Source organism: Coffea eugenioides, chromosome 6 (assembly GCF_003713205.1).
Source record: "Coffea eugenioides isolate CCC68of chromosome 6, Ceug_1.0, whole genome shotgun sequence".
NCBI lineage: Eukaryota > Viridiplantae > Streptophyta > Magnoliopsida > Gentianales > Rubiaceae > Coffea > Coffea eugenioides.
Genome location: NC_040040.1, coordinates 31,278,312 through 31,290,325, shown reverse-complemented (window position 1 = coordinate 31,290,325; position 12,014 = coordinate 31,278,312). Strand labels below are relative to the sequence as shown.

Here is a 12,014-nt window from a genome sequence, read left to right as displayed (position 1 = left end):
AGAGCCACTTGTATCCTTTAAATTGTGGTGTTCATTCATTTCTCTTATTTGATGTGTATATGTGCCTTAAAAATGTTTTCTCATGATTTCTACTGGTTATACTTTTGGTTCCTCATTGAGATTCTAGCTCACCCCGTTCAGTTATCCTTATTTTACTTACATGGAACCATCTTTTGGACCAATGATCATTTTGAAGAATGAAATGAGCTAGTATAAATACTCTTTTGTATAGCTCCTCGGGAGTTGGAAAACCCTAAATGTACCTTGATCCAAATATTTCCCTTTTGATTTGTAAATTACAAACGTATGTATATAAAATTGTTTAATCATGTTCATGCATTATATTTGGTTTGGAAATGTTTATTCTCTAGAGTTATATAACGTTATCTGTATTCGATTGGGTTCCGGCCGGATTGTGACGTGGTAGTCACTGTTCATCCGCGGCTTGTTTTCGTTCCTCGTTTCGTTTCTTTTATCGGTCGTTGTAGCGCTCGAGCACTGTATTATCTTTCGGAACAAGTTTTTCAGGATGTGATTAGCTAGTAGTCCTGGCGGCACTTCCACTTCGTTTTGATTTTTTTTACGTGGGACTGTTGTACCAAATATTGATTATATCTCTTAGTTCGGCTCAACTGGGTTCTAAATGTTTATCTTCTCGAAGTTCCTTTGAGTGGTTGGTAGGGTTTACGTTTGTTCCCGATCCGTAGTCCCGGCGAGAGTTGGACAGGCGGTCCGCCGAATCCTTTGGTTCGCCTTAGGATGAGATGGGGCTGTCACATCCCCCATTACCATAACTCTTTATTTTTTATATACTTAGGAGCCAAAGTTCTTTATTAATATATATTCTCAAATTTAAAATACTTTTGACTAAAGTATGGGGTAAATGAGCCGAAATAAATTTGAATAGTATCGTACTCGAGTTTGCTAATCTAAAAATGACACTACTTGAACTTGACCTTGACGAGCTCCCAATAATAAGTCTAACCTAGAGTTGATTGTATTTTTAAAGAGCTCTAGTTTGACTCATATAAGTTCAAGACCAGAGTAATTGTTGACACCTTTCAATCCCATCTCAAATTTAGTGTTAATTGTAATACTCTCTTGAACTATTATCTATTATCTATTATACTCTCTTGAACGGTTAGTTTTAATACTTTAATACCTTATATGTTCAATAAATGATGCATTGTTCAATTAAGTTGAGGATTATTGATGCTTCTATTGTTTTAGTATGAAAAGGTTTTAAATTTTGTAATCTAAAAACATCCTTATCCATCTAGAGCTATTTATGTTTTTAAATTCAAAGATAACTCTTTGAACTCTATTGGTTCTCAGCTAATTAGAGCAACGTCCTACAAGGCGATATTACAACTCTCACTAAATTATGAAAATTGATAAATTAGGGCTACAAATCGAAAGTCAGTTAGTTTGAGGATACAAATTGCAAATAAGCCAAAATTTTCTACTACTAGTATTTAGGGTTCTTTCAGGGTTTATATTCTGTCACCCCAAATCCTGTCTAAAACACACACAAACGACACATCCTCTCCGACAGCATGACTGCTCAGACTCAGGAAGAACTCTTGGCTGCTATCTCGAGCAACAAAAAATTGATGTAATCTTAATCTCTCTTATATCTGTTGATTTATTTTGGTATAAATTCTTACTATCTATAATTTTTTTAAGGAAACTAGTTATCTATTTGCTCCTTCAGTTGCACAAAAATTCATTATTTTTAGTTCAATGTATCTTTTGGCTTATGTATGTGTGTGTGTGTTTCTCCAGAGTGATCAATGAAAGTTGAGGTATAGTTATATTTAGGAGACAAATTTGTGTTAGTATTGGGGGTTAACTGGTCTGTGGTTTCGTATATTTTGATGGAAACTGATCAATTTTGATGAAAGGAATTGAGATATGAACGAGAATGAACACTTTTATATTCAATTAGAATGCAAAGATATAGCCTCTCTTGGTGTTTTGTGGCTACTGATTGAATAGGATGTATACTTCAAATCCAAAAGATGTGTTGAAAATGAAGGCTGGTTAATGAATAATACTGGAGCCAAGTTTTTAAATTGTTTTTTAATAAGTGATTGTAAAAAAGACTATTAGGCAAAAAGGTGCAATCTCTTGAATGGAAATTTTTTTTTTTTTTCAATCTTGTGCATGTGGAACTGCACTTGGAGTTTCCATGACCATGAAACTATTGGCTAAAATGAAATAACCTTTTTGAAAATTGATTATGGAATTGCCATTGGCTTTATAAAGAACCTGTTGATAGCAACTCCTTGTTGTTTCAGGTAGAAATGAAGGAGCTCTTCTAAAGTAACAACTATGTAATTTGGATGACTTTTTGAGAGGAATGCAACTATCCATAATGAACAATTCAGGATGCATTTTCCATGTCCTCCATTGCTCATAGAAGTATGGTACTTGGCAATAATTAGTTGAGAAGGACTTTACTTTTGTTAACGTTGGCTTGCAATTTAGTAATTTAATAACTTTTCAGAGTGACTTATCAAAGGATTTTCCTAATTTTAGCTGTGTAGCACACCATGGTGACATACTGCAGTCACTGACTTCTAAGTACTTTAAGGTTGGTAATTAGTCTAGTCAAGGCTTGCACTTTTTAAGATATTGTTGTCTGCAAGTATCTCGCATGTGCCCAAATGATGCAAAATATCTAATTTATTGATAGGCAATTATGCTTGGTATCACTAAGTCGATTTAGTTCCTGTTCTGCCTTGTGTTTATTGAAATAATTTTTTTTGCTACTAAAGATTTGAAGTGATGGTTCAATACTTCGTTTAATGCATCTCCAACTAGGTGGAAATTACCTGCTACAATGCCTTTAGCAGATGTTACTTTGTGGTTCACTGGCCCATTTGAGCTTTAGAGTTTGTCCCTTGATAGCAGTTTTAGGTTATGTGACTAGGTGAAATGAAAGAATGGGTACTAGATTCATTTCAATTTGTAGATGTAACTTATAAGTGTCAATAACAGACTTCATTCAAGGCTGCATTAAACTCCTTCAAAGTCAACAAACAACTGGATACTTGACCCCTGGAACCCAATTAACAAATTGGTGCCTTTGATGCATTCCTTCCTTCTTCTCTTGTATGGTTTTGATTTTGCGGTATCATGTTGTCAATAGAAATACAAGAGACTGGTCAAGATCTTTTCAATGTGGTTAATCTGCCATTCAAATTCTTTTGTTCCTGTCTTGTTGTTGGCTAAAATCTTACTTCTCCTAGCATTTCCCCTTGTTCATTAAGCTACATCATGCCTAAAACAAAGTCAATTGTTGGCATTTGATTGAATAGCTCTGCAGTATTCCTGACATATTATTTAATGACTATGCTTTTTTACAGCCTGAGGAACCTGTGGTTGAGGACGATGATGATGAGAATGAAGAAGAAGATGATGATGACAAAGATGATGATGATGTTGAAGGTACTTTGCATATTCTGTGTGATATAGAACCTTTTGCACTAACTTTGACCCTTTTGTGGAAACTTGATGCCTTTGTTGTAGTCTCTATATTTTTCAATTTGCTTAGGATGTCCCTAGTATAGACTATTCAATTGGAGAAATACAATTGTTGAAAGATTTTTACTTGTAAAAGTTTTCTCATGAATCTTAACTGTCATGTCCGATTGGTGCAATAAATTTTGTTATTGGTAATAGAATTATTTTCACATTAATGAATGAATTGTTTACAGTGTAAAATGCAGCAACTTCCTGTAAAATTTGCATACGTAAAAGAATATTATTTCTGATTCAAAAGGATATGCTGATTGGCTTGGATCTGCGGTAGGAGATGTTACAACCCCTTGGCTTCACTTCTATTTAACTTCGTTGTAATTGAACATTATCTTTATGATGTAAGAAAAATATGTTTTACCCTTTTATAAGTATGACAAAAGTTAAAATGAGTTCCTCTCCATCCTTCTACTACCTGTCCGTTACTTTAATGGTCATTTTCATTCCTCATTCCCTCCTCTCTCTATTCTTCCTAAATTCAATGTTCACCCAAGTTTCCCACATGGTTTCTCCTACCACCTCTGGCTTTCGTTCCCTACCCTAGTTCTAGCGTCGTCCTTCTCTTAATCTATGTCCTCTCCTTGCTTCTATTATGCATTTCTCCTCTTTTTTGGCCCCCTCCGTTTTAATTTTCTAGCGTTGCCCTTCTCTTAATCTCTCTCATCTCTTTGCTCCTATTATGCATTTCTCCTTTCTTTTGGCCCCTTTTATTTTATTTGCCTTTTGCTTCCTCCTTTATCACTGCTCCAGGCCATTGAATGGTCATTAGTTTAATGGCGACCTAGTACTTCTTCTTCCTCTCTTCCTAGTTGTCCATCAAACCCTGTGACAGTTGCCCATATCAAGCTCTCTCTTTCCCCATTGAATGGTCATTAATTTAATGGCGACCTTGTACTTCTTCTTCCTCTCTTCCCAGTTGTCCATCAAACTCTGTGCCAGTTGCTTATATCAAGCTCTATTTTTCCCCATGACACTTGTTTCTGTTTTAATGATAGTGGTATGTTTTTGCTCATGTTGTTCAAGAAACTATTGATGTAGTCTTGTCGATTTTGTCAGAGTGTTGTTAGTTGTTTTTGTCTACGCTGTCGGAATGTAGATTTCTTTGCTGGCAATGTGGTGTTTATGCTATTTGGAAAGCAAGAGTGATGGATTTCAAGCTTGATTTTGTATGAGAAAGACTTTACTTTTAGTGATTTTAAATCTTGAGTAGTGGTGACATGGTGTTGAGGGGGTTACTAGGCTGTATTATGGTGGTGGAGAGTTTTTATCATTTATTTTTCCTTGGGAGCTTTGTCTAAAATGAGTCTAGACAAGAAGTATGTCATTTCTGTATATCATCCAGGACAAGTAGCTGGGGTGCCCAACAGCAACTGCTGTGCCTATGCTGGTGATTGCCTTAAGCTACTAGGAAGAAGAAAAGAAGATTGAAGAAGTGATAAAGAAAAAAAAATGGAAGAAGAAAAGGGGGATAGAGCAAGTGTGCTAATTTTTGGTTTTGTGGTTGCGAAGGTAATTTGGCTCATTGTCAGATGATTAGCTTTTACCAATTAAAAATTATATTGAGAGTTCAGGGGTGCAAGGGAAAAATCACTTATACAATTGATACTCTTACCCCATCAATTTTAACAGGATGTAATTTCGCAAAACCAGATGGTAAGCATTTGTGATATTGGAAATCTTCATGTTAATGTCATTTTCTTCCATTGATGACATCCAAATTTATTTTCTATTATTCTTTTGCAATACCTTGTCTCAAGTTAATTACTCACGCAGAGTAGAGAAACTTTGATATTGAAACCAACTTTCCTAGCTATATGCATATCAATTAGCTGCAACTTGAGACACTATGTCTTTGTTTCTCCTCTTTCCTTTTTGCCTTTCTGAAATTGTCTCAAGTTTTTATTGGTTTCATATGAAAGATTAAGCTTTTCGAAGCTTCTAACTCACATAGTATACAAATCAATGTAAAAAGTGTGTATCTAGCTCAGACGGATACTACATTTTGATGATTGCACCAACTAGACATCATTCATTTCTTGCAATAATGAGCATAAACACATAATTTTTTCATGTGGCAATTCACTGCTTTGGAAAATAGTTACAATATGTTCTTTATATCTAGAAATTTCTAAAACTATACACTTTATAAATGACATCATACTGCCTGTTGATAGGACAAGAAGATGGTAGTGGAAGATCAAAATAGAGTAGAAGCGAAAAGAAAAGTCGAAAGGCAATGCTAAAGCTTGAGATAAAGGCCATCTCGAGTGTCAGCCGGGTCACTGTTAAGAAGAGCAAGAATGTCAGTTAATTTAGATTATTTATAAATTTTACTGAATAGTTATTTGTAAATGATTACTATTCCAAATTCGGTGACATTTTTCTGAACAGCTATGACGTTTTTTGTGAATATGTGACATTATTTATATTTCAGATTCTATTTGTTATCTCAAAACCAGATGTTTTCAAGAGTCCAACTTCAGACACATATGTTATATTTGGCGAAGCCAAGATTGAAGATTTGAACTCACAATTGCAAACTCAAGCTGCAGAGCAGTTCAAGGCTCGTAATCTCAGCAACGTGATTTCCAAGCCTGAACCATCAAGTGGAGCTTAGGATGATGAAGATGTAGATGAAATTGGTGTAGAACCCAAGGACATAGAACTGGTAATGACTCAAGTAGGTGTTTCAGGGGCAAAGGCTGTTAAAACTCTCAAGGCTGCAGATGGTGATATTGTGACTGCCATTATGGAACTTACAAACTAAGAAGCCCTTCACAGAGTCTCTTAAGACTAATGAGGGTAGAATTTGTATTGTCATGTTTTAGATTGTTGTGGTTTTGTGATTGTAGATCTTTTGCATTGAATTCTTTTTAACTCCTCTCATATGTTTGAGCTTATTTATACGATGGTTTTGAATTTTACCAATATTAGAAAAGTGCCATGCAATTTATGATGATGTAATGGCTAGATGAGAGTGGCTATGGCCTCAGTGTCTAGCTTCTCTTGTATTGGTTATAGGGTTTCAATTTCAATACAATGATGCAGGGAAATAATAGAAAATGCTATGGCAATTAGAGATCCTAAATCTTCTATTGATGCAATGCACTCGTGAGAGTCTTGTAACTAACTGATTGCTGGTGTTCTGAACGACATCATATATACACACACACACACACACGATTCATTTATTTTAAATTGAGGTTGCATATGGATTCTTGTTGTTCTTAGCAACTTTTGAGATAGTGAAATTTGGTATGTGAAGATTTGAGTGAGAATGTATAGGTTTGAAGTTAGTTGGTTGCTTTGTGTTTTGTAGTTTAGTCAGGTACCTGTGGAGGTCTCTAACCTTTTTTTTTTTTTGGTATGGGTGTGTTGCTTCTGCTCTATAGGTGCCAAATATCATAGTCCACTTGAACGTTTTTATTTTGCTTTTTGGAAGGAAAAGGCACCTTGAGACGTTCATGGTAACATTGACACTTTGTCAACCTTTGAGATGTACGAGCTAAACGTTGTCAATGTTTGGATAATTTGAGGTATCTAACACTTATTTTGATGCTGAAGATGGCTATATCCTTTCACAGCCCTGTAATAGGAAGGGAAACACCACCTTGTGCTTCAAAGACGTGTATTGTAAGGGCTAAAAAGATAGCGTGTTTTAATGTATGCAAGACAGGACAATTTTCAATCCTTTTGGGGTTTACAAAACTACCCAAGTCAACTTTGCCTTGGGCTCTTCGCTTGCTTTGTTTTTTCTCCTGGCTTCTTCTATGTTCAGAACTGAGCTTTTTGCTTTGTTGGTCAGTTATGCTTGTGCTTATTTACTTATGTGTTTCATGGTGGCTGTGAGAGTGTGAGGCTGCAGTGAGATGTTGAATGTGGGAGCTTATAGTTGAAGTGGAATTTGGATTTCATGCATCCCAGCACCATGAAGATTGATTGACAACTACTAATCAAGTTTCTCTTCTTGAAGATTGATTGGCAACTATTAATCAAGTTTCGGCTCTAAAAGGTAGGTTCTCTCTTGATTTTCTGGTTAGACTTGGGCTTTTATTTGCACAACGCTGTGGCAGTTTGAGGGTATTAAGACTGTTGTTTCCAAAGATTTAGGGGAGTGTTTTGATACGTTTTTTCTTCTTGTATAAGCCTAGTACTATAATGAATGTGAAACTAACAGAAGCGTCGTTATTTGGAAATGGCTCTAAAGGTAGTAATAACAAGTAGGAAATAAACTGAGACTGATGCTGAATCGCATACTTCAAGTCCTGAAGACTGGAACTATTATAAAGGCACTAGGGATTGAAGAAAGAGCTCTTGACGTGCCGTCATTTATTAATAATGAGAAAATCCTGCCAACGTTTCCTTCCTTCAAAGAGTGCATAATTTTGGAAGTCATAGTGAGCAACATAGGACTCACTAGGCACAAAATATACTCCTGTGTACTGTGACTTATCTTTATCTGTATTCCTAATAACAAAAAAAATGAATGTGTTACTGAAATATTTGGATGCCCGAGCCACCAGAAACTAAATTTGGCCGTGCTTGGTGCAAGAACACTCTAAATATATTTTAAACAGCAAAACATGTTGTAGCTTTGCAAATAATGAAAGGACCTCAGACAAGCTAATAATACATGAGAATTGATTTGTCAGTTCTGAATAAGATGCCGAATGGGGACGAAAAATAATAAAAAAAGCCGCTACTCTGAGCAAGAAATGAAAGGATCCTAGGCAAGCTCCAAACATATCAGAACTAGCTTGTCAGTTGCCAATAAGATGACAAAAACCGAAAGGCATAGAAAACAAGAGAAAATAACAACAGGCCGAACGGTGAATATTCCAGAGAAATAAAGCATAAATTGAAGAGCAGTTGTAAAGAACTCAATAATCTTTATAGCACAAATTTGAACACATCACTCAATTGTTAAGCACTCCCTTTGTTACAAGGAAATCAGCTTTGTTCGACAAGTGAATGAACATTATGGTGAAAAAGAATATCTGAAAAAACTAAACAGAAACTCAACTAACGGAGCTTATTATTCAAAAGGCCAATTAGAATACTCTGTATAGTGATAATCCTGATGATTGGGTACTGCCACGGAGCTCGTTTCAGCTGTCCCATTACGTCGACGCTGTGAGTGAGATGAGCCAAAAGGCCACAAGAAGGACCATGGCCTACGTCTTTCTGGATTCTCACTTCTGCCTTCCCTTCCACTAAACCTCCTACTGCTGCTTCGGTTTTGTCCTCTAGAGTTCTGATTTCTCTGCTCTGATGTTAGCTCTTGCCGACAAACAGGGCATGAACTGCGTTGTTCTAGCCATGGGACAATGCAATCTGAGTGATACAAATGTTTGCAAGGTAACTTTCTAGCATGAGAGCCTAACTCAAATTTCTCTTTGCAAACGGGACAATGAGAATCAGAGCGAACATCCTTCTTGGAAATCTTGACGGTAGGAAGGGCATCTATGCAGGATCTTGAAGCTGGAGGAGGCACACGTTGATCACTGCTTGTAAGGTGCTCAAAGAACTCTTCCACTCCTGGGCCAACGAAATAATCACCACCATTTTCTTGCCTGAACCCCAAAGCATCATTAAGGAACTCTACAAGTCCACCATTGCCTGGCAACCTAACGGGCATGTCGCCACTAAAAATCAGCAATGGATTCCAAATACTACCATGGTCAGTTCCCCAATCTGTTCGCCCTCTATTATTGCCTCTAACTGATGTTTGCTGCCTCAAAAAATTTGATACAGCTTCGATAAATCTTGGCCTGTGATTTTGATCTTCCAAGTTCATAGTCAGAATCTCATCAAGCTCTTGAATAAAGCCTCCAAAACAATTCGAGCAAACTGCATTTTGTCTTCGAATTTCAACAGGCTGCCTACAAGTATAACACCAGTGGGTGTTTCTGTCACTTGACATCTCTCCGTCTCCCAAGCTCCTAACTCCACCCACTTATGCTACTAAAATTCCCCCTCTCTGACTAATAAGCCAACATAATCCCTATTGAAAATACAAAAGCATCTATTAGAACTCTTATTGTAATCATTACAAAAATTGTTTTTTTTTTTTTTTGCAATCAATAAAAAGTTAGTAAGATCCATTGTAGCCAGAGTGCCACAAGTATAGTTTTTCACATTTTGCAGTCAAATAATCCAATCAAAGCTAAATGCAAAAATCTCAATGCCCAGGAAAGAATGGTCAACTAAGCGAAGGATAATCCAACTTCATGTAAATCATATCAAAGAAACAAGAACCCAGATTTATAAATTTACTCACTAATGCTGCCTTGATTTCATACTATCAGATCTTACTTCCAATATAACCCATAGAGAGAAGATAAAAGAATCCAAAGCTACTGACTACTTTGTGAAGAAACAGACTACACAAGCAAGCTTCCAAAACACAACCAAGAAAACAGATTCAGTAAGAAAGACTAAAAATAAGGATGAATAAAAAATAGAAACAACTTTTTTCATCGACAATGATCAGAATTTCAATAAGTGGAGCCATAAAAACCAAATCAACCAAATAATCAGCATCCCATTTCACCAATTGAAGGAAATGCACTAATCAACAAGTCAAATTCATCAGAATAAGCACATCAAGAAAGGAGAAAAAGATAAAAGAACAAAAAAGATATAAAAAAAAAGGATGGCACCGTATTAAAAAAGCTAAATGCTAGAGGAAGGTGCTGGAGAAGCGTCATACCTCTGATCCAATGGCTCAAATGGCACGAAAACAAAAAACCCACAAACAAAATTCTTGTAATTGTAGAGGAAGAGTGAGTGAGTGAGCGAGTGTGTGTGGTGTGTGGTGTGTGAGAGAGAAAGAGAGAAAGTGAGTGAGGTGTCAGACTAAGGAGTAAGGAGGAGTGCGAGTGCAACAGTGTCATAATGTGGCGTTGGTTAAAATACGAGAGTGGTGAGAGGTGCAGTATAACAATGTTGCATGCTGTCCCTTGTCTGTCAGCTTGCTCTAGCATCGTATGGGAAATGGAATCAAGGGAGGCCGGGTAGGATTGGGCAGCACGTGACTCATTATTCATGTCATGGGCTACTCTTTTTGAGTCCTTATCAATTCTGCAATCCATCTATCTTTATCCTTCCCTGTCCAAATTAATTAGCACATAATTTCCCTCAAGGCCAAGGAGAAAAAATTAGGGTTTTTTTTGTTAGTTATTTCTTACTATTTCTTTTTGGTGTGAATTGCATTAGTGTCTCTCTCTATGTTAGGTTAGAGCTTATCAGAACTACTAAAAAAATTCACAATTGAAAGGTCAAAGGGGCATTCTATGAAATACTTATATGTCAAATCCAAAAAAATTATACAATTTTTTTGAGCTCCAATGATAACACTAATAACACAAAAAAGATTATGATAACACTAATAATACAAAAATATATGTGGAAGATAAGAAAACAAATTACTCAAATAATATAACACAGTAACTAGAATAACGAAGAATATTTTCTGAACTATCAAAATCCTAACAAAATGCTCGAACAGATACTCTGTTTGTAACTTAACAAATTTGAATTATAAAAAACTATCACACAAATAATTACCCAATAAAATATCAATTATTAAATAAAAAAATTACTAAAATTTGACTCTAATAAAATTACTAAATAATTAAATAAGAAACTTCTAGAAACTTGGTTTATTTTACCAATAGTTTCCAAAGAAATAACCTTGGACTATAACTTCCACATACACTTCTATTTCGGAATTTGTCATGGGAACAGAAGAGAAAGAAAAAAAATAGAAAAAGGAAAAGTAATGAACAAATAAAATTATCTAAAATGCTGACGGTGCTTTTTCTTCCTGCCTCCCCCCTCCCCTCCCACACAGCCCCCCCCCCCCCCCCCCTCCACTCATTTCAGTAGTTTTTGTCACAATGCACCTCGAATTAGGAGCCTTGTTGTTACCGGTAGTGATAGCTAGTATAACATATGTTATAAATGCTAGTATAACATATGTACACACTAATATAGAAGATGTGGACACTATAAACAAAAAAAAAAAAAAATATTCTCTCTCCTTAAATTTTGTGTGCAAAAATTTGTTATGTTTTTAGACGTTATTATGTTAGGCTTTGTTTGTAGTGCATTTTTCTAGAATTTTTGTAGGAAAATTACTGTAGCGATTTAATATATTTGAAATAAAAAAAATGATTGAAAAATGTGTTCACGGAAAACGTAAGAATTTTTCTTTAAAAAATTGCTTTCCAAACAAAGCCTTAGTATTTACATTTATTATTTTAGTACCTACATCTATTATGCCACTATCTACACTGTACCGTAGAGGCTCTTGGTCACAATGCGGTTAATCACAAAAACTTCCCCTAAGGTATAGTTATTTTAGCATTTTATTCCCTAACATTATTTTTTTCTCACTTTATCTCTTAAATTTCTAGTCAACTTTCTTATTTATACCCCTAAGAGTTAACTACAATAAATTCCCTTAA

General features: G+C 35.6%; 1 protein-coding gene and 1 pseudogene across 1 annotated transcript; one reads left to right on the top strand and one right to left on the bottom strand.

The window, feature by feature from the left end:
• The first annotated feature begins 1,525 nt into the window (after positions 1 to 1,525).
• LOC113776060 lies at positions 1,526 to 6,481 on the top strand (annotated as a pseudogene).
• Positions 6,482 to 8,401: 1,920 nt separating this feature from the next.
• On the bottom strand, positions 8,402 to 10,358 carry LOC113775569 (probable E3 ubiquitin-protein ligase RHC1A). Its single transcript, XM_027320509.1, has 2 exons — positions 10,256 to 10,358; positions 8,402 to 9,547 (listed from the first exon to the last, which is right to left on the bottom strand). The coding sequence occupies exon 2, from the start codon at positions 9,464 to 9,466 to the stop codon at positions 8,579 to 8,581; it is 888 nt and encodes a 295-aa protein (XP_027176310.1). The 5' UTR covers positions 9,467 to 9,547; positions 10,256 to 10,358; the 3' UTR covers positions 8,402 to 8,578.
• Positions 10,359 to 12,014: the final 1,656 nt, after the last annotated feature.

Coding starts and splice junctions, on each gene's coding strand:
- LOC113775569 (XM_027320509.1), bottom strand. CDS start 9,466: ATGTCAAGTGACAGAAACACCCACTGGTGTTATACTTGTAGGCAGCCT.